At 42.9% G+C, this 21,222-nt stretch overlaps 1 protein-coding gene across 2 annotated transcripts in view; it reads right to left on the minus strand.

The window, feature by feature from the left end:
• Nucleotides 1-21,222, minus strand: part of mtss1.2.L (metastasis suppressor 1, gene 2 L homeolog) — a 55,750-nt gene that overhangs the window by 11,579 nt on the left and 22,949 nt on the right. For both annotated transcript variants that reach the window (NM_001093916.1, XM_018234482.2), the window contains 4 exon segments: nt 564-638; nt 3,074-3,165; nt 8,720-8,804; nt 14,413-14,486. In NM_001093916.1, the coding sequence (NP_001087385.1) occupies nt 564-638; nt 3,074-3,165; nt 8,720-8,804; nt 14,413-14,486 (326 nt within the window).

Raw genomic sequence — 21,222 nt, forward strand, 5'->3', positions numbered from 1 at the left:
GTGTTTGTTACCAAGCACTATGGCATCTCCCACTCATATGTAAAGGAATAAAGAGACAGGTACAAAGCTTTAACCTCAGTCTTTAAAGCACATCTACATATAAACAGGGTATAGTTTCCCTTTCTACAAGGGATGAGGTGTCAACAGCAGGTAGAGGGTGTGTGTTTTTAGCCGTAGAGCAGCATAGAGAGAGGAGCAAGTTCCAAGCCCCCCCCCCCAACACTTCCTTCCCCCAAAAACAAATCCATTCATCTCAGTTCACATTCACAGCAGGAAGCTCTATTGTGGGCCTGAACTCCTGGGAATTCTCTCTGGCCCAGGCCTGAACTCTTGTCCATTGAAATTAAAGAACTAACAGGTTCTGCTGTGCTGAGAGTACAATATGCAGCTCCAATGCTTGCATATAACTATAGATACAGTATATGAACAAACACACACAATAAGCAATACCCTCATACGGTTTTGTCCAGGTATACTACATGGCAGCTCCCACCCATCAGAAAGAACATATAATACATATATAAGTAGGTAATAGTTCCCCTTTAAATTACCAGGGACCGTACCTTTTTTCACCTTCTTCTGCAGCTTGATGGTGTCAGAGGATTTCTTCTTGATGTCAGCACGAGCTTTTTTGTACTCTGCAAGCAGAAGCAGACACATGAGAATATCCAGGCTGTATACACTCAATGCTTTTGGGGCAGGACCTTTAACACAACAGGGCTCTTGCCTTTGTTTCAAGGGGAGCACGCACCAGGAAGTGTGCGTCCCCTTCAATCACGCACACTATATATATATATATATATATATATTTAATTTAAAGGGTCTGTTCCCCTTTAAATTAACTACTAGTATGATGCAGAGAGTGAAATTTTGAGACAATGTACAATTGGTTTTCAGTTTTTTTTATTTGACAGTTTTGTGTTATATGGTTATTAGGTTGGTAGGATCCAAATTACCCTAGCAACCATGAACTGATTTAAATAAGAGACTGGACTATGAATAGGAGAAGCCCGAATAGAAAGATGCATACGGTAATACAAAGTAGCTATAACCATAAATGTGTAGCCTTAAGGAGCATTTGTTTTATGAAGGCTGGAAATGAGTAAGAAGACGACAAATGCAAATAATTCAAAAACTATAAAAAAAATAAAAAAATTAAGCCAACTGAAAAGTTGCTTAGAATTAGCCAGAGGACTTATCTGTGACTCAGATTTAACGTGCTCTTGCTAAGCCTGCAAATAAACATCCTTCGACTTTGACTCCTCCGTCTATGGTACTTCCGATTCCTCTGTTTTAAAGGAACAGTAACCCCAAAAACAGAAAAAGTGTATCAAAGAAATTAAAATATAATACACTGTTGCTCTGCACTGGTAAAAGTGGTGTGTTTGCTTCAGAAAGACGGATATAGTTTATATAAATAAGCTGCTGTGTAGTCATGGGGGCAGCCATTTAAGCTGAAAAAAATAAGAAAAGGCACAGGTTACATAGCAGATAAAGGCTAAAACACCATTGTATTGGACAGAGCTTGTCTGTTATCTGCTATGTAACCTGCACCTTTTCTTCTACTCAGCAGCTAATTTATATAAACAATAGTAGTCTTTCTGAAGCCAACCAGTGCATGCTAACAGTCTATTATATGTTAATTACTTTAAACAGCTTTCAATTTAAGGTTCCTTTAATATACTAATGTATTTTCCATGACGATTGAAAGAAGTTAAAGAAACAGTAGCATCAAAAAACACAACTATTGTTTATATAAATATGCTTTCTGAAGCAAACAGATTTGTTTATCACTGCCAAAGCTCAAAAATACAAACCACATCCTTTGGTAATTCTAGAGCAAAACCAAAACCAATTGGAAAACCTATAACAACTTCTATATTAATTGAACCTGGCATATAGCTGTAGAATAGCCACGAAATACAATCCAATATTAAGTAAAGTATTGTTTTTAGAAACAGAATTGCTTCTGCCATATCCTCCTTCATTGAAGCTCTTAAAGGGGTGGGTCACGTTTACATTAACTTTTAGTATGTTATCAAATGGCTAATTTTAAGCAACTTCTCAATTGGTCTTCATTGGGAGAGAGAGAGAGAGAGAGAGAGAGAGAGAGAGAGAGAGAGAGAGAGAGAGAGAGAGAGAGAGAGAGAGAGAGAGAGAGAGAGAGAGAGAGAGAGAGAGAGAGAGAGAGAGAGAGAGAGAGAGAGAGAGAGAGAGAGAGAGAGAGAGAGAGAGAGAGAGAGAGAGAGAGAGACGATCGGATCCTAGCATTCGGTAAACGGGCGGTCGGATCGCGGGACCGCATCAACAAACAGATGCGTCCGCGATCCGACGGGATTTTCTGTCCCATCCGATCGAGATCTGGCCGACTTTTGGCCAGATCTCGATTGGGGAAGCCCGTCGGGGGCCCCCATACACGGGCCAATAAGCTGCCGACACAGTCTGTCGGCAGCTTTTATCGGCCCGTGTATGGCCACCTTAAGGCTACAAATGTATTGTTATTGCTACTTTTTATTACTTATCTTTCTATTCAGGCCCTCTCCTGTTAATAACCATGTCTCTCATTCAAATCAATGCATGATTGCTAGGGTAATTTGAACCCTAGCAACGAGATGGCTGAAATTGCAAACTGGAGGGTTGCTGAATAAAAATAACTCCATAAAAATGAAAACCAATTGCAAATTGTCTCAGAATATCACTCTCTACATTGTACTAAAAGTTAATTTAAAGGTGAACAATCCCTTTAAATCAGATTTTATTATTTGCAGTGATTGTATTTAAAGTTATTAGGAGACGGAACATTTTTGGTGACTCCGACTCCAGATACCCAAAATTGCTATCTTATATAATTCCCCTTATAATTGGCATTTGAAAACAGCGATGTAGCTGAATTCAGGAATAATCTCTGCCCTTTTGCCCCGTGTGAGTTTACACAACACAGCAAACAGCCTTTACCCAATCTGCTACTGACAAATGAGCTCAAGGTCCTAACTGGGTAGAACTGAGCAGGGCAAGGCTGTGGGATATGCTGCCAGACTCAGCTCGGAGATAGTGGTGCTTCCCCTCTCCTTACCTTTGGCATGGTCTTTATCAAGCTGGTTGGCCACCTTCTTCCACTCCTCCATCTTGCCTTCCAACGGGTTAATTAAGTTGTCGGTCAGCGCTCTGCAAAAAGACCACAGCTTAGGGTAAGGAAGCTGCAGCACACCCTTCTAGAGACTCATTGCACAGTGTACCTGATCACCGATATCCTCTAAAGGTGTAACACAAGCACCCATTTCCACGTAGGTTCACTTTCCCTTTACTTGCACAAAAAGCAATACAAGTCCCAGCATCTGGCCATCCATACAGAATCTGTCTGTTTGGATCCCTTAAAGGAAAACTATAACCCCAAATGAATACTTGAGCAACAAATTAAGTAGCATATTAAAGAATCTTATCAAACCGGGAAAATATATATTAGTAATAAGTTAGTATTAAGTAAATATTGCCATTTTACATCTCTTGCCTTGAACCAACATTTTGTGATGGTCTCTGTGCTGCCTCAGAGATCACCTGACCAGAAATACTACAACACTAACTGTAACAGGAAGAAGTGTGGAAGCAAAAGACAGAACTCTGTCTGTTAATTGGCTCATGTGACCTAACAAGTGTGGTTTGTTTGGTATGTTTGTGTGCACCGTGAATTGTAGGATCACAGGGGGCTGCCCTTATTTTTTAAAATGGCAGTTTTCTATGGCACACACTACTAAAGAAGTATATTATTATGAAAATGGTTTATTTACATTGTTTGAGGGGTATACTTTTCCTTTAAAGAAATGGCCAGTGTATGGGCACCCTATGCCCCTTCAGTGTGGATAAATCCAGGGTTAGCAAGTACAGATTTCTTTCTAAAGAGTCCCAATGATACCAGCCCATCCTGCAGTTGGCATTACAGCTGTGATTCTGCTGATCAGATGCAGAGGCATAAATGGTGCTCTTCTGGTGAAGTTATACAGAGATCTGAGCCATGAGAGTGTGTGTATAGAGGTAGCTGGCCTTTGCCTCACTATACAAATGAATATTTAATCCAGTGGTGTGACGGAGGAGTCTATTCAGCCCATTCATATTATTAACATTTATTTATGTGTGTATGTATGTATATATAATACACAAAAGCCATGAATATCTTGTAAATTATTTCCTTATAAACGGTGAGTTCTGATGTCATCAGTTATAAACGGTGAGTTCTGATGTCATTTCTGTCACATGACTCACTGAAACCTGTGTATTATAATAAATAAAGTACCCCCAGTTGTAAAATATGAGGATATTATAAGTAAACTCGGAGTTCCATGACCTGTATAAAAACACTCGGCCTTCTGCCTCGTACTTTTATATGGTCATGAAACTCCTCGGTAACTTATAATATCCTTATATTTTACAAGAGGGGGTACTTTATTCACTATATATATATAAATATACTTTGATAAGTGTTTGCCGAAACATTAGTCGATTTTTGTTTTCTAAATAAACACTTTTTCTTACTGCTAAGACCTGAGAGTGCGAGCTCACCAGACTCAGGTACACTCAAGGAAAGCCCAGTGTCAGGGATCCCTGGCTAAGTGGATTCTGGGTTTGCACATTCGACTCATGGGCGGATATCCAAGTCGTGTTCCGACATGCCAACAAGCCAGCTGCCATGTCATCCCGGCCGCACATCTATTTAAGGACTTTTGTTTGTATGGAACAGAGCCTGAGATCGGCCAGGCGACCAATCCCACACACCATGAGTTGGGTATAATAACAGGGGCTGTGCGACTACTGGACCGATCACTATGTTGTATACGGGGGAGACCGACTATTAATATTGTCTGCAAGATGCTAAAAGGGATTCCCCATGGCAGTGAAGTGGTTAAGCAGCGCTATAAGTCACAGACCCATGACAATGGTTGCGGGACCTGCTCAGAACTGCGAGTGTTTCATGTGGCTGCACACACCAAAGGCTCCATTGTTGGCTCACGATGCGACTCTCAACTAAATATAGTTGTGAATTCTGATGCCGGCCTCTGCTTTCCTGTTTTTATGGAGTTCTGTTTCAGTGATGGTTAGCCAGAAAAGCCCGCCTCAGGGCCACGGCACGTTAGATAAGGAGCTTCCTGTGCTGGGCTTTATACGAGGAAAGGAAATATCTACAATTGAACTCAGTTAAAGGACAAGTGCTACTTTCCTGCAACATTTCTCAATCATCCTCATGTATGTTGCCTGCACTGGAAGCAGGAGGAAGATACTGCCCTTAATGACCTCTTGTTGATGTGGCACAGCCAGTCTACAGTAACCAGTCTACAGCAAAATGATCTGATTGGCTCACACATCAATCACAGCAATTGGTCAGCCAGATGTCTCAAACAAAGATATGACGCTCCATCAGTCTAACAGGCACAACATGCGGCTTCCAAAGGGCTTTATTGGTTTTCATTAGGGATGCACCAAATCCAGGATTTTTTTGGCAGGATTCCGACGAATCCTTCTGCCTGGCCGAACCAGATCCGAATTAGCATATGCAAATTAGGGGCGGGGAGGAAAATTGTGTGACTTGTCACAAAACAAGGAAGTAAATAATGTTTTCCCCTTCCCACCCCTAAATGGAATCTTTCGCGAAGGATTCAGAGGGTTGGCTGAATCCAAAATAGTGGATTCGGTGCATCCCTAGTTTTTATGGAGATGCTGTTTGAGTGGCACTGTAGACCAGCTCTGTGTAGGGTTGCCACCTTTTAGTTTTGGCCCTACCGGCGGGTGACGTAGAGGGTGGGGACGGGCCAGAGTTCTGACGTTTTGGGGGCGGGTTGTGACGGTTTGGAGGCATGGTTGTAACATTTCGGGGGCGGAGTCAAAGTTTCGCTGCCGGTTGGCCAGGAAGGGACTGCAGTGCTTGGATCAGGTGAATAGGGGAACCGAGAGGGGCGGACCAGGGGCAGATCTGAGGCAGGCCAGGGGCCTGTGAAATACTGGCAAGGCGGCAACCCTAGCTCTGTTCAACCCATATACCTGGCAAGGTCTCTGCAGTTTCCAGCCCACAATAGAGTGGTTAGGAGGGATAACTGGGTCAGTACACCACTGAACGAACATGTGTAATTATTCCTACAGCAGAGGAATTCACCGTACAGCTGTTTATACTTAAGCACATCTTGTTTGGAAATCATGTCTACAGAGCTGTCATGCAGCTTGCCTGGCGGCTGCCTTGTTCCACACGCTGCGCCCCTAGAGGCGCTATATATATATATTTTCTATGCCTCCGCTTGGAAAGCAAAATGGCAGCATGCGAGCATATTTGTGCTGAGAAGCACGCAAACTATAACATTATGGCAGCTCCCACACATCAGTATACCACAAACATACATGGGAGGAATATTCTGTGCATGACAAGAACTGGTGAGGGTCACTGGGTGTAAAGGAAGACTTTGCACGCAACGCTTCTTTAAACATCTTTACATGAGTGCAGGGGGCACCACACGCACAAGGCTATGAGGACAATGAGTCACTTATTGGAGAATCTGGGTTAAAGTTCTGCCTACTCAGGGGCGTCTGTTTAGGCAGAAGAAGAAGCACTGACCTGTTTTGCTAATAACATATGCACTGTTCCCTGCAGCCTCGTGAGTGAAAGATAAGCAGCATTGTGGTCTGTTCCCAAATCATCCACAGGAGCACAACACTAAACACCAGCTATATCCAGTCCTTGCTTTTGTCCTTATCTTTCTTATATCAATCAATCTGCTACTTAATCTTGTCAAGGGCACATCATCTGGCCAGTGACAGAATGCTCTGTTATAAAGATAGCTAGAATCTCAGCCATAAAGCAGGACAGGACTGCTGCTTACAATGGGGATCAGATAGGATCTGTGTCACTGTGACAGAATGCTCTGTTATAAAGATAGCTAGAATCTCAGCCATAAAGCAGGGCAGGACTGCTGCTTACAATGGGGATCAGATAGGATCTGTGTCACTGTGACAGAATGCTCTGTTATAAAGATAGCTAGAATCTCAGCCATAAAGCAGGACAGGACTGCTGCTTACAATGGGGATCAGATAGGATCTGTGTCACTGTGACAGAATGTTCTGTTATAAAGATAGCTAGAATCTCAGCCATAAAGCAGGGCAGGACTGCTGTTTACAATGGGGATCAGATAGGATCTGTGTCACTGTGACAGAATGATCTGTTATAAAAATAGCTAGAATCTCAGCCATAAAGCAGGACAGGACTGCTGCTTACAATGGTTATCAGATAGGATCCGTGTCACTGTGACAGAACGCTCTGTTATAAAGCTACCTAGTAGTATATAAATAAGTGTTTGGACTCATAAGCACTTCTTGCAGCCTTTATGGGGGGGGGGGCTTTAATATCACTGAATCTATCAGAAAGTTAGAGGGTGTGAGTACAGACATTTGGACACCCCGCAGTACTAATTTTCAGCCATTGTTTCTCTCCACGGGTCAGTTTTCTGCTCAAAGCAAGGCTTGCTGGCCCATTAGATCAGTGCTCAAGACTTACAGACTCTGCTCTGGGCCTGGGCAAAGGACAGACATGAAAGTGAGGCAGTGAACGTACATACAGATACACGCTTTTTCTCACCCTAACACAGTGACTGGGCACAAGGCCAGAGACAAACAAGAATAAGAACTTATTGGGTCGTGCCAAGGGATTCTGTTTTTCTTCTGAGATCCTTTAGGAACCGGCACGCAGCAGGATCTCTTAAGGTTGGCACATACCTGCAGACCTGCTCAGGCACAGCCAGCCTTAGGCACAAGCAGCAGATACCAAATACTCCTACACACGGCCAATTTCCAAGCAGCCCCATCACCAGAATCCTTTACAATCAAAGCAGATGAAACATATGCAGGCTAATACCTGTCTTGCCAACAACACACATTCTTTAGGGAAGGGAAAGGGGTAAAGTATCTCTGTTTTGCTGTACCAAGGTTTAATCAGTTGGATCTGTCATTGTCACTATTGTGTTCTGATGAAACTGTCACGTGTCCTGCTCAAGCTGCCCTCTAGGGTGCCTCGCTACGCACAGTACATTTAAAATGCACAAACTGGCTAAGTGTGTATGGCACGGACACTCCCCTAGTCAGTGGCTGCAGCAATGTGAGTGAGAAGGAGTCAGTTGCACATGTGACATACCCACCCAGGGGGGAGCCCAGCACACGATATCCTGAGCAAGTGTATCTGGGGGTTATCCAACACCTGGAGCCAATAACGAGGCACCTGTGAAACATTAGCCTGAGATGCACGGCCTCATCCACACAAGGGTAAAATCTCAGATTTGCCGGATAAGCCCACAATATAAAATTCATATGAGATCTGTGCACGCACTAGATCAGCTAGTGAGCCCACAATTGCTGGGCGCCTGCAGTCCTGAGTCCATCCTGAGGGTCTGAGGCAGAGCATATGTTCAGGGTGAGCCCTAACCATGGTACAGGATCTTAAGGGGCCTGTACAGTAGTGATGTGAAGGTCAGGAAACTCAACCCGCAAAACTTTAACCCGACCCTAACCCGCAAAATGGTTCCAGGGTAGGCCACGCAACCAACCCACAGATCAGTGGTATGTGTCACAAGAAGCCATATCTCAGAAAACACAGCCACTACAGTATTACACTACATATAAAGCAGTAGCATGCCTGGTGTCAGTGAGGGACTAGCAGTAAAATGGAATCAGACCCTATAAACCCTGCACTTACACGGTCAGATGCTTCAGTCTGGACTCAATGTTCCGGTGCCTCATACACATCCTCGTCAGTGCGGACCCGATCTCTTTGGTTGCTCCTAGGATACAAAGGAAACGTACAATTAATTGGAATCTACAAGAAATAATAAATGCCAGGTATTGTTTCAATTGTCTGATATCACCGGGTGAACAGAGAATGGCTGACACATGGGTAAGCAACTACTGCCCAAAATGGGGGGGGGGTCATCTGATGTACCTCATAACCTGTGGCTATGGAATATTCTAATTTGGAATCCTTAAGGTTACCCTTGTGTGAGACATTTGTCACCTTGACTGCTACCAAAATTGCTCTACTCGGCAAAGTAGTTCCTTAAGACTCCACTCACACAGTGCCCTCCATTGGCCACATTTTCATTACATAAAGGGCAGAACGCTTGCCTTTATCAGTCAGTAGCCCCCAGACATGAATCCTTGTGTTTCTTGGCAAGATTATTATGTCAGGGCCCAACAGACTAGGAATTTATTTGCCCCATGATTAAATTCCTCTGAACGCTTCCCCAGAGGCTAACATGCAAATGGCCCCTGGAGAAACACACAAGGTGCAAAGTTGCAGGAAACTTCCGAAAGTAATGGAGATGCATATGTTTCCTGCACAGTAATTCATGTTACCCGCTGGGGTAGCATTAAGAGTAGATTAGTCTCTCCGGCTAGAGGAGATGGGGCGACTAATCTCCTTGTCTGTCTTCACCCTTATTCTCGCTCTAGAGAGCACCCCAACTGCCATGGATAGGGCAGTCTCTCCTTCACTCAAAGCAATCTTTCCTAGAAGTGAAAATGTACCAATAATGATCACTGTACCAGCACTGTCATATAAAGAGAGAGCAGGGGTCTCGAGTAGTGTAGCCCATAGCATTACATTCCTTAAAACAAGTCACTGCTCCTGGTTTCCTGTTGTAGGGTGACATGTATTCCGAGCAGATCATCATACAGTCCCATTGTGAAAGGGACAGCCCCCTAAAAACATCTGTATGTCATGAACAATGTGGAGTCTTGCATGGAACCAATTTTTGAATCTTGGACCTGACCCGGATTCGCAACCCGCATTTTTACCTGCTTGGACCTGCTACCTGACCCACAACTGCCTAATCTGCAACCCACCGACTAACAAGAAACAGGAAATGCTGTTGCTGTAAACTGGAAGTGAAATCATCAGAAGTGGGTGGGCCAGAAGTTTTAAAAATGTGTAAAGGAGTACAACTTGCTAAAGACAAGACCCACAATTTGACTTGCAAATCTGCCAACCCATAACTATACCCAAAACCCACAGGTTTACCGTTTTTGTGTGTGTAACCCCCAGGTACCCAATGCGCTGCAGGACTCTAGACCAATGTCTGCAATGGAAGTCTGGCAGTTAATCCTTTAGAGAAGTCAATTATATAAACACTGAATACATTGGGTGCACCCAGGCCAGTATTCTCTACCTAAACGTAAGTGCTGCCATGAATTGACTGTTATATAAATATATATGACAGATATACTAAGTAAGCCACAGCCCTTCCATGCAGAGTAGAGGGGGTGACATTTTATGAAGCATCATTTTGTGGTGGGTGCAGATTATAATTTGGGCGAGGCGCTTCCAGGAAGGCTATATTTAGCTATGCCTCCCATAGTAAAGGGGGACTCCACCCATTTAGCGACAGATAAACTATACATACTAATAATGGGTTTAAGGTTGTTTGTAAATACAATTGCTACCCAAAGTAGTCTCTGTGTTTATGTTCTCCACACTGCTGGTTCTGACTTCTTAAATAATGAAGTACAAGAAATCAGGTTAAAGTGCAAGGAAAGAAAATGGTCTTCAGTTACATAAAGACCCTGCACCCACTGCTTAAAAAAATATAGACAAATAAGGATGGAAAGTCTCATCTGACTCAGACTGTCAGGGATTGGCTGAAGTGGGGCTATTGCTGTGCCAATCGGCTGCTTATTTTTTCCTCTGGAAACACAAACTATTTTCATATGGAAGGAATATTCCAAGAATACAGGTATTTCCCCTCGGTAGAGCCTGCGGCTGGTACATCATGAGCAATGGGGTAAATATGTCCCCACTCCTGGTGGTTTATTAGAAGCCACCCTATACTACTCATTCACCCATCGACTGCCAAGATATCTACCAAACCGTAACGCTGGAACATGATACACAGCATTCTGCTCCATCAGCCGACAAATGTCCCGCAGCTGCCAGGGGGATAGCAAAAATTATTGGTGGCCTGTCCGAAGCTATAATCCTAGGCGTGGGCTCTTGGGTGCCTTTATAGAAAATACAGCTCTGTTCTATGCATATTATACACAATATATATATATATATATATATATATATATATATATATATATATATATATATATATATATATATATATATATATATATATATATATATATATATATATATATCAACACCTTAGAAAAAAGTAGCATTTATTCTTACAGTTAAAACATTCCAAAGTGTACTTTTGTTTGCAACATTGTTTCAACAGCAGTATATAGTCCAGCGATATTGCCACATAATTACGCACCCACGCGACGTTTCGGGAAATCCTCCTTCCCTTTCTCAAACGTTTCCAGTGTGCAGTGGCGTCTTGGACTCCATAGTTGCATCCAATGCGTCATTGGATGCAACCATGGAGTCCTAGACGCCACTGCACGCTGGAAGCGCTTGAGAAAAGGAAGAACGTTTCGGTTTCAGTCCCACATCGGTACCTTTGTCATCCTTGAGAAAGGTCCCCATGTGGGACCGAAACATCGGATAACATATAAAATTGTGTGAAATAGACACTTTTTATATTTAGTGTCTATTATATTTATTTCCGTGCAGTACAACAAGAAGGGATGTGTTTATACAGTAAATATGGAAGGGATCTGATACTACATATGCATAAATACATCTTGGCCCCTTTCTCGCATGACTGTAATGATATTCCCCTCTAAGCAGAGAATATGAAATCCTTATGGGCAGGAATAAATTCTTCCCCCTCCATCACCACATCAACAAACTCCCACCTAAAACTTTCTTGGCACCCAATTTGCCTTCTAAAAATACTCATAAGCTGCAGACAGATGAGGGGGATTGTGCTGTATCCGCGGCTAATGAATCCCACATTGTGGCTGGGCTGCAGGTTTATACTGGCAGCAGGCTTGCTTTGACAGGGGAAGGGTTAATTCCCCCAGCCAGCTGACTTTGATCGGCCCTGCTGTGTTTGGCAGCTGCAAGAGAACTCGCCAAGACATGTGATCACATGCATGTCACATGGGGGACTGCCCAGGGCAATATCTGTTTTGTACTGGAGGATAACCTCCCCCCATTCTTATATAGAGAAACCAGTAGCACCGGCCTTGGGTCATATGAAGTGGGTTAAGGAGCCTGCAGTGGGGAGCCAATGATATTCATTAGATCCCCTGGGAGATTCTAATAAACAAACATACAGAGCCTGCAGGGGGAGCCTTCTGTTACACAGGCCTTGCTCATAGGAGCTGACAGCTTTTACCTACTCCAGTGTGGGAATTCCCCTGCACTAAGCACAATTCAGAATGAACAGCATCCAAGTTTGCTCATAGCCTGTACAGAGAGATACTATAAAGTAATACTATTATATAGTGAATAAAGTACCCTCTCTTGTAAAATATAAGGATATTATAAGTTACCGAGGAGTTTCATTACCATATAAAAACACGAGGCCGAAGGCCGAGTGTTTTTATACAGGTCATGGAACTCCGAGGTAACTTCTAATATCCTCATATTTTGCAACTGGGGGTACTTTATTTATTATAATACACAAATTTCAGTGAGTCATGTGACAGAAATGACATCAGAACTCACCATTTATAACTGATGACATCAGAACTCACCGTTTATAAGGATATAATTTACAAGATATTCATAGCATTTGTGTATTATATATTAATAATATTTTCCCTGTATTTCCCAGCCTGGGGGAGAATGTGTGTCCCTATTAGATGTCAGGACACACACATTATAGAGATTTGCTTTCAACTCTATGAACATTGATTCCCATGCTTACAAAGCTGTGTGCTTCCGGATGGCCCGGGGTGAATCAGGAGGTGAGATCAGATGCGGTGAATGATAATACAGACCTCATGTGTGACAAAAGAAGAGCCGGACTCTGCTGTCTGCAGTGGGACAGGTCTCTACAGGCCTCTACTCCTTATGTGATACAGTAATGTACTCACACATCTCAACCCCACACCCAATCCAGTATGTTCCAACTTGGCATGCAAAAACCACACACACTGGCTTTCTATCCAGTCCTATAGGCAGCTTTATGGAGGATGCTGGGAGTTGTAGCTGCAGAATGGGGTGACAGAAAACTCTTGGCCTCACTAAGTGTTTATAACATGGGATTGTCTCCAAGTAAAAAGCTTGTTGAGGGTCAGTGCTCTGCCCCCTGCTGGCCTGTAGCCTGGTAACCTGCAGCAGGTGCTGGAGATATTCAGGGTCGGCAGGGTCAGGCTGAGGCATGAATGGAACTTGTGGCATGGCCGCTCAAGGCTGTCATTCATCATATTGACACTGGCATGTGCCAACCTGGCTCGATTTAACTGCCTGGTCAGGAGTCAAGGAGACCGGGGCAATGGTCTCACACTCATTCAACTGAAGGCTCCCACGGGAACAGTTATACGGCTATGGGGGCCGTCACTTGAGGTGGAAGCAATGGCCCCGACCTGGTCACATAAGGATTTTACTGGCAGCCAATCACAGGTCATTTGTAAGAAGCCAAGCATGGTGAGACTGCAATGGTTACTTCAATAAGTGTTCCAAGGAATTAATGAGGTTGTTACTTTTTAAGGAAATACTGCCTGCTGATTGGTGAGAACTGAAGCATTTTCTTATATTCACATATGGGGTCTATTTGAATATCTTCACATATTCGGTAAAGTATAGGGGGCACCAGTTGGGTGGTGCCATACGGGTTGCCCTTGCCAAGCAAAAATCCTTTAAGGATCCCACAGACGTGGCAGCATCATCTTCACAAGTACAATTGTACCCCAAAAACCATATTTACCGTAGTCTATATAATGCCTCTTTAATGGATAATTCGGATAAGAAAAAAAAACCGCAGGTTTCCTGAATGGGCATTTCTTTACATAAATGAAAGGTAGGGCATTGCCTATGGAGTAAAGCACCAAGTTTTAACAACAGAACGGAAGGCTCAATCCCATGGCAGGCCGTAAATTTGAGGACATGGGTCTGCATCTTGGCCTTGGGCCCCAACCCTAACAATTCCATGAAGAATCAGAACTCTCAAAGTGAATCACATAATTATCCAGATCTATTAACTCCACAGGTAGTAACTTGCAGGCCATGGCTTGCACTGGCAACAATGGTAGCTGCTGAGTGACAGGAGATTACAGTTCTGGGTACCCTGCAAGCATGAGCGCCATGGCAGCTCCCAATTACAGTGAAAAACACTAAAAATGCACGTGTGATTATGGGAGGTCTCACCATGGAAGGACAGTCAGTGTGTTGGTTATCTGACCTCCTCCTCTAAAGATGAAAAGGCCAGCACAATGGCTACGCTCTGGGCCTAAAAATTCCTGCAGGTGATCAGTTTATGGATCAACTGCATTTCTATCCAGCCAGGTATGATCCAGCCAGGTATGATCATAGTGTGACAGATGGCCACTTACCTCTTGTGTTAATAGCCATATCTGCTATCTTCTGAAAGGCATCCAAGAAGGAACCGGTCACTATGATCATAGTCCTAAGGAGAGAAAGATACAACAAGAGGTTAATATTGGGCAGTTACTCAAGCTAAATATGGCTGATGTACCCTGAAAATGTACAGCAGCCCTGTTTTAAGTGAATACAAATAAGCACTTAAACTGCAAAAATTAGGGTGTCGACACCCAATGGGACTGATATCATGTGACAGCTCCCTGCTCCTGCGATAGACAACTTTTCATTTATACATACAGTCACATGAAAAAGTGTGGGAACCCCTCAACATCTGAGTACTGGGGTGTTTTCTGAACAAAGATTTTTAGTGCAGTATTCAATTGTATGAAATTAAATCAAATATGAAAAACTGCCTGTGCAAAACTTTGGGCACCCTTGTAATTTTGCTAATTTGAAAGCATGTAACTGCTCAATTCTGATGGCAACAACTAATTGGTTGGATTAGTTTGTTAAGCCTTGAACTTCATAGGCAGGTGTGTCCAACCATGAGAAAAGGTATTTAAGGTGGCTAATTGCAAGTTGTGCTTCTGTTTGACTCTCCTCTGAAGAGTGACAGCATGGGATCCTCAAAGCAACTCTCACAACAAAGATTGTTCAGTATCATGGTTTAGGGCAAGGCTACAAAAAGCTATCTCAGAGGTTTAAACTGTCAGTTTCAATTGTAAGGAATGTAATCAGGAAATGGAAGGCCACAGGGACAGTTGCTGTAAAACCCAAGTCTGACAGGGCAAGAAAAATACAGGAGCGGCATATGCGGAGGATTGTGTGAATGGTTACAGACAACCCAAAGATCAACTCCAAAGACCTGTAAGAACATCTTGCTGCAGATGGTGTATCTGTACATCGTTCTACAATTCAGAGCAATTTGCACAAAGAACATCTGTATGTCAGGGTGATGAGAAAGAAGCCCTTTCTGCACTCACGCCACAACTTGTTGTATGCAAAAGCTTATTTCGACAAGCCACAGTCATTTTGGACTCATGAGACAAAAATTGAGTTATTTGGTCATAACAAAAAGCGCTTTGCATGGCAGAAGAAGAACACCGCATTCCAAGAAAAACACCTGCTACCTACTGTCAAATTTGGTGGAGGTTCCATCATGCTGTGGGGCTGTGTGACTAGTTCAGGGACTGAGGCCCTTGTTAAAGTTGAGGGTCGGATGAATTCAACCCAATATCAACTAATTCTTCAAGTTGATGTTCAAGAATCAGTCACAAAGTTGAAGTTACGCAGGGTTTGGATATTCCAACAAGACAATGACCCTAAACACACTTGGAAATCTACAAAAGCATTTATGCAGAGGGAGAAGTACAATATTCTGGAATGGCCGTCATAGTCCTCCGACTTGAATATCATGTAAAATCTACGGGATGATTTGAAGCAGACTGTCCATGTTCGGCAGCCATCAAATTTAACTGAACTGGAGAGATTTTGTATGGACGAATGGTCAAAAATACCACCATCCAGAATCCAGACACTCATCAAAGGCTATAGGAGGCGTCTAGAGGCTGTTACATTTGCAAAAGGAGCTCAACTAAGTATTGAGGTAATATCTCTGTTGGGGTGCCCAAATGTATGCACCTGTCTAATTTTGTTATGATGCATAATGCATATTTTCTGTTAATCCAATAAACTTTATGTCACTGCTGAAATACTACTTTGTGAGTGTGTTTATGTGAGTGTTATTTATTCGAATAAGTGGCAGGTTACAGGGGCCCCAGAGGATAATTTATGGGCTCCTTGTGTCAGAATGTATCTGCACTCTCTCTCTCTCTCTGCACTCGCCTGGGCAGCCCTTGTATGTATATATGTATATATGTATATATGTATATATATATATATATATATATATATATATATATATATATATATAATATATATATATATATATATATATATATAATATATATATATATATATATATAATATATATATATATATATATATATAATATATATATATATATATATATATATATATATATATATATATATATATATATATATATATATATATATATATATATATATATATATATATATATATATATATATATATATATGAGGAGAGTTTCTATGAAGCATAACAAAAATGTTGTGTTGCTATGGCAACTCCCTAGCAGATATCTTTATTTGAAATAATAAAAAAAAAACACATACCCCAGATACAAATCATTGTGTGAGGCAGCTACCTGAGGATTTGTGGCCATAAAAGGGGAACAGAACACAAAACAGAAAGAAATCTGGCGAGTCAGAGCTTCTACTTATCTCTGTTTGTACTCAGATTGTAAGCTCCTGTGACACACACATAACTGTCTCATGTCAAACGTGGAGCCACAAGCAAAACCTCTGCAACGCTTGAAGCCCCTTAGATGAATACAATCATACTAAAAAAGAAAACACAGTGGCACTGATCCAATATGACATTGTAAGCAACAGTGCTGCCCTGCTTTATGGCTGAGATTCTAGCTATCTTTATAACAGAGCATTCTGTCACAGCGACACAGATCCTATCTGATCCACATTGTAAGCAGCAGTCCTGTCCTGCTTTATGGCTGAGATTTTAGCTATCTTTATAACAGAGCATTCTGTCACAGTGACACAGATCCTATCTGATACCCATTGTAAGCAGCAGTCCTGTCCTGCTTTATGGCTGAGATTCTAGCTATCTTTATAACAGAGCATTTTGTTAAAGTGGCACAGATCTGATACCCTAACTGACCTGCAGGTCATGCCCAACTAAGAAGCTCAAAGCAGCTGGGTAACTGCAAGGGTTCTGGACTCGCCCTGCAGCAGGTATAACTACTGCACAGCCGACCATAGGGGCAGATGTACCATCTCTATGGTGCAACCTTGTGCACAGCACCCAATAAATTCAGGGAACATACTGTACAGGTTGGTGGGGGTGGAGTTGCCAATTCACAGGAAATTTGGCAGAAGTCCCTGGCAGGCTGGGAAATATGCTGTGTCCGCAGGGGGTTCTTATGAACATAATAACAGCGAGTTTAAAGTTTAACTTAGAAATCAATGAGAAAGTGCTGCTACACATGGATTCTAAATGACAGAAGAGGTCTCTGCATGCTGATCACCCCTGGGGGTGGGGGGGGGCACTTGTTTATGGCCAATTAAGAGCGATATCAAAGATATTATTTAAAGGTCATCTTTTCTTGCCAGAAAGCACAGAATCCAGATGCAGAAATGCCGGCAAACCTCAAATATTTGACTTAGGGCAAGCAGGGAAATAGGGGTCCCACGCCAGCTATTTCACAAGTTGCGCCATGTTGTTTGTTATTTTTTCCTATTCCTGGCTTTGCAGTACCCTGCTGATTTCCAAAGGCTACACATTAAATGTTCCCTTCTTGACAATACCTTCCCATCTCCCACAGCCCCTCACCAACACCCAAATCTATACACAAACTGCTTTCTTAGTTTTAACTATCATACAGGTGACAAAGCAGAGACCCCCAAGGTTAAAATGCTTCCCAGTGATTGGCAGACTGGCTAAAGCCTCATTGATCACTTGTAGGTAACCAACCTCCTGTCTTTATTGACATTTATGTTAGCAAATGTATTTAATTTCCATCACCACAACAATGTTCCTCTCTGTTAAGGGTTAAAGGAACAGTAACACAAAATATTTAAGTGTTTAAAAGGAATGACAATATAATTTACTGTTGCCCTGTCCTGATAAAGCTGGTGCATTTGCTCCAGAAACACAATTGTAGTTTATATAAACAAGCTGCTGTGTAGCCATGGGGGCAGCCATTCAAGCACAGATACACAATAGATAAGCTTTGAAGAATCCCATTTTATACTGCAGAGCTTATCTGTTATTGGCTGTGTATCCTGTACCTTTTCTCCTTTTTCAGCTTTGAATGGCAAATACCCAAATTTTACCAGTACAGGGAAACACTACATTATATTTTCATTATTTTAAAACACTCATTTTTTGGGGTTACTGCTCCTTTAAGGCTTATATGGGGCAGTGAGCCAAGGCAATATCCACTCCCCATTACTATAATACACAGCACAATTATGACAGAAATCCACAACCAAATATATACAAGGGATATCATTTACTTAACGGGAGTGACTACAAAGCAAACTCCAGCATTAGAGACTGTGTACATTACTGTATACATACTGTGGAGCCACACCTATGGCAAAAGGTGTGTTTGGGAGGCCTACTCATATAACTCCCTACTGGATGTGCTACAATGGCATCTCAAGCCCCATTCAAGGAATGCGATTGGTTACCGCTGCAGCAGCCAATCAGTTAAGAGTCTGTAGGCAGAAAAATAATGGTGGCGTCCTTGCATACCCCTAGCCAACTAGGCATCAATGACTTTTGAGGTCCCCTCTATTTATAGATCCGCACCTGCCCTGCAGTGACGACGCGAAAGGGGTGGGGCAGGCGTAGGGTTGCCACCTTTTGCAAAATTTTTTACAGGCTGGTGGGGGGCAGGAACAAAAGGGGGTGGGTGTGATGCCAAAGGGGCGGGACTATGAAGTAAAAGGGGATGGGGCCACGGCGCAGAGATCTTCGAACAGAGGACAAAAGCTACGTTTACAGGGGATTGGGGGCGGGCCGAGGGGTCTTTTTAAGGTTATTACAAATTTACCGGCAGCTACATTGCCGGTAAATTTGTAAAACCGGCCCCAGCCTTGCCAGGTGTTTTACCGGCTAGGCCGGTAAATTACTGGCCGGTTGGCAACCCTAGGCAGGCGTGAATCTATTAATTGACAGGCCAGAAGACGTCATGGGCAGGGAGAGAGCAAGGGAGCTCTTGAAGATATTTTGTGGGTTTCAGGCCAACCTACACATCACTAGTGTATATGGCCTGAGAAACCGCAGGACCGTGTTGGGGTTACCGCAGCACAGCTGGATGGATATTTGCATTGGGGCAGGAGAGACCACAGTACATGATAGAGTCCTGCAGCGGGTCGGGTACCCGCGAGTTACCCGCAAAAAAGTGGGAACCCTGCAGAATGAGGAGAGGATTTTCAGGCGCGGGTATACCCACGGGTCTGCGGGTCGTGTTGCGGGTCTCATCTAAATTTATGTAATATTGTCTATATTTTACTCCTTTTAAAGTTTTATGAAACTCGTTTCTGTCCTCGCCCACTTTTGGTGACGTCCCTTCCGGTTTGCAGCAACATCAGTTCCTGTTGGACGGTAGTTAGCGGGTTGCGGGTCTGCAGGTCTTGGTTCCGCGCAGACTCTAGTGCATGATCTGTTCGTGTTTTATCACTCAATAGCAAGGGATTTGTGACTCCTATAAATAACCAGTTTATAGAGATGACTAGAGACAGAGAGCAAACAAGAGCAGTCCAAGGTCTGTGTACAGAACAGATATCAGGGACAATAATCATAAGGCCATAAGTCCATTCCATTGCTGCTCCGATCCAGCACTTGTCAATGCAGAGCCAGAGAGTCGTGCAAGGAGCTGCCCGCAGTGATAATGAGTGAGAGTGTGGGGGATGTAGTTAGATTTCAGTCTGTCCTGCTGCTGTCTAGACACTTATTAGGGTTTATAAGGCAAGAGCCAACTATTGCAGCATTCGTATGCTAGTCTGATGGGAGTCACTGGGTGCTAAGGTGAAGTTTGTACCTCTGCAGTAAGAGCTTTGTATTCACTTTGCACCACTGTGCTGATATAATGAACTCTAGTGCAGCATATAGCACACATTATATAGCACAGGGGGTGAACATTAAGTCTTATGGCGTACTTATCCTTTGTTAATGTGCCACCGCTCCTTTAAATATAAACGCAGAATTCGGCAAAGAAAAGTTTAACCTGAATGAAAAATACTTTGTGTCGTCCCGAATGGTTTTTCCATCTCCCAGTTAATCCCAGGCAGGACGCTGCAGGCTGCGAGCAGTCAAGGGATTTGGGGGTTTTGGCAGAGCGTAAATGACTGCTGATCCGTCCAGCCGCTCTGTCCAATAACCGTTAGCGTCGCTGAAAGTCACGCAAGGTTTATAGAATCGTGTGTCATAGCTACTGAAGAGTTAACGTGGCATTTTGTTATGTATGTTCTCTAAATGTCTGCATGGGTTGCTGCATTTTCAAGTTTCCCAAAAATGGACAGACTTTTCATGGAAACTAAACTCTCACAATAACTGGCATCCATGTGTGTAAAGATACAGAGAAGCAATGCTCTATACACACGACAAGCTAGATTCACATTCTTTAATGCCTATGGAAAACAATATGGCAGCTCCCACCTGTCTAAGGAAAACAATATGGCAGCTCCCATCTGTCTATAATTACAGAGAGAGAAGGAATGTTCTGGGCACTCAGGAAAGCAATTGAGCTGCTTGCCTTACATGTAACAGTGACTGACACAAAGAAGGGAAAGGCATGCAAGATGAACGAGACTAAACAACATGCACCTGTCACTGTATGGGAGAAAAAACCTTATTAAAATATTCACTAAACAGCACAGCAGCTTCACAAACCTGTTGGACCACATAATCCCGGCGCACAGGGGAACAGCTCACATTTTATGGTTGGATAGGAGTGGCATATTGAGTCAAGCCGTGTGTAAAGATTGCATGTCAGCAAAGGGGATGCTACACTTACCAAAAAAAGTGCTTCTAGAATTATTTCCCAGTAGTGACATGACTTTTGGTGATTTACCCTGGGGACAAAAAGCAGTCAGACGTGACTCATGAGAGGCTGTTACATGTCAGGGCAAGATCAATGGGATGGGAGACCCAGTCGTTATGTTAACCTGACAATTACACTGCTTTTGTTT

The sequence above is a fragment of the Xenopus laevis genome, chromosome 9_10L (genome assembly GCF_017654675.1).
Source record: "Xenopus laevis strain J_2021 chromosome 9_10L, Xenopus_laevis_v10.1, whole genome shotgun sequence".
Classification (NCBI taxonomy): domain Eukaryota; kingdom Metazoa; phylum Chordata; class Amphibia; order Anura; family Pipidae; genus Xenopus; species Xenopus laevis.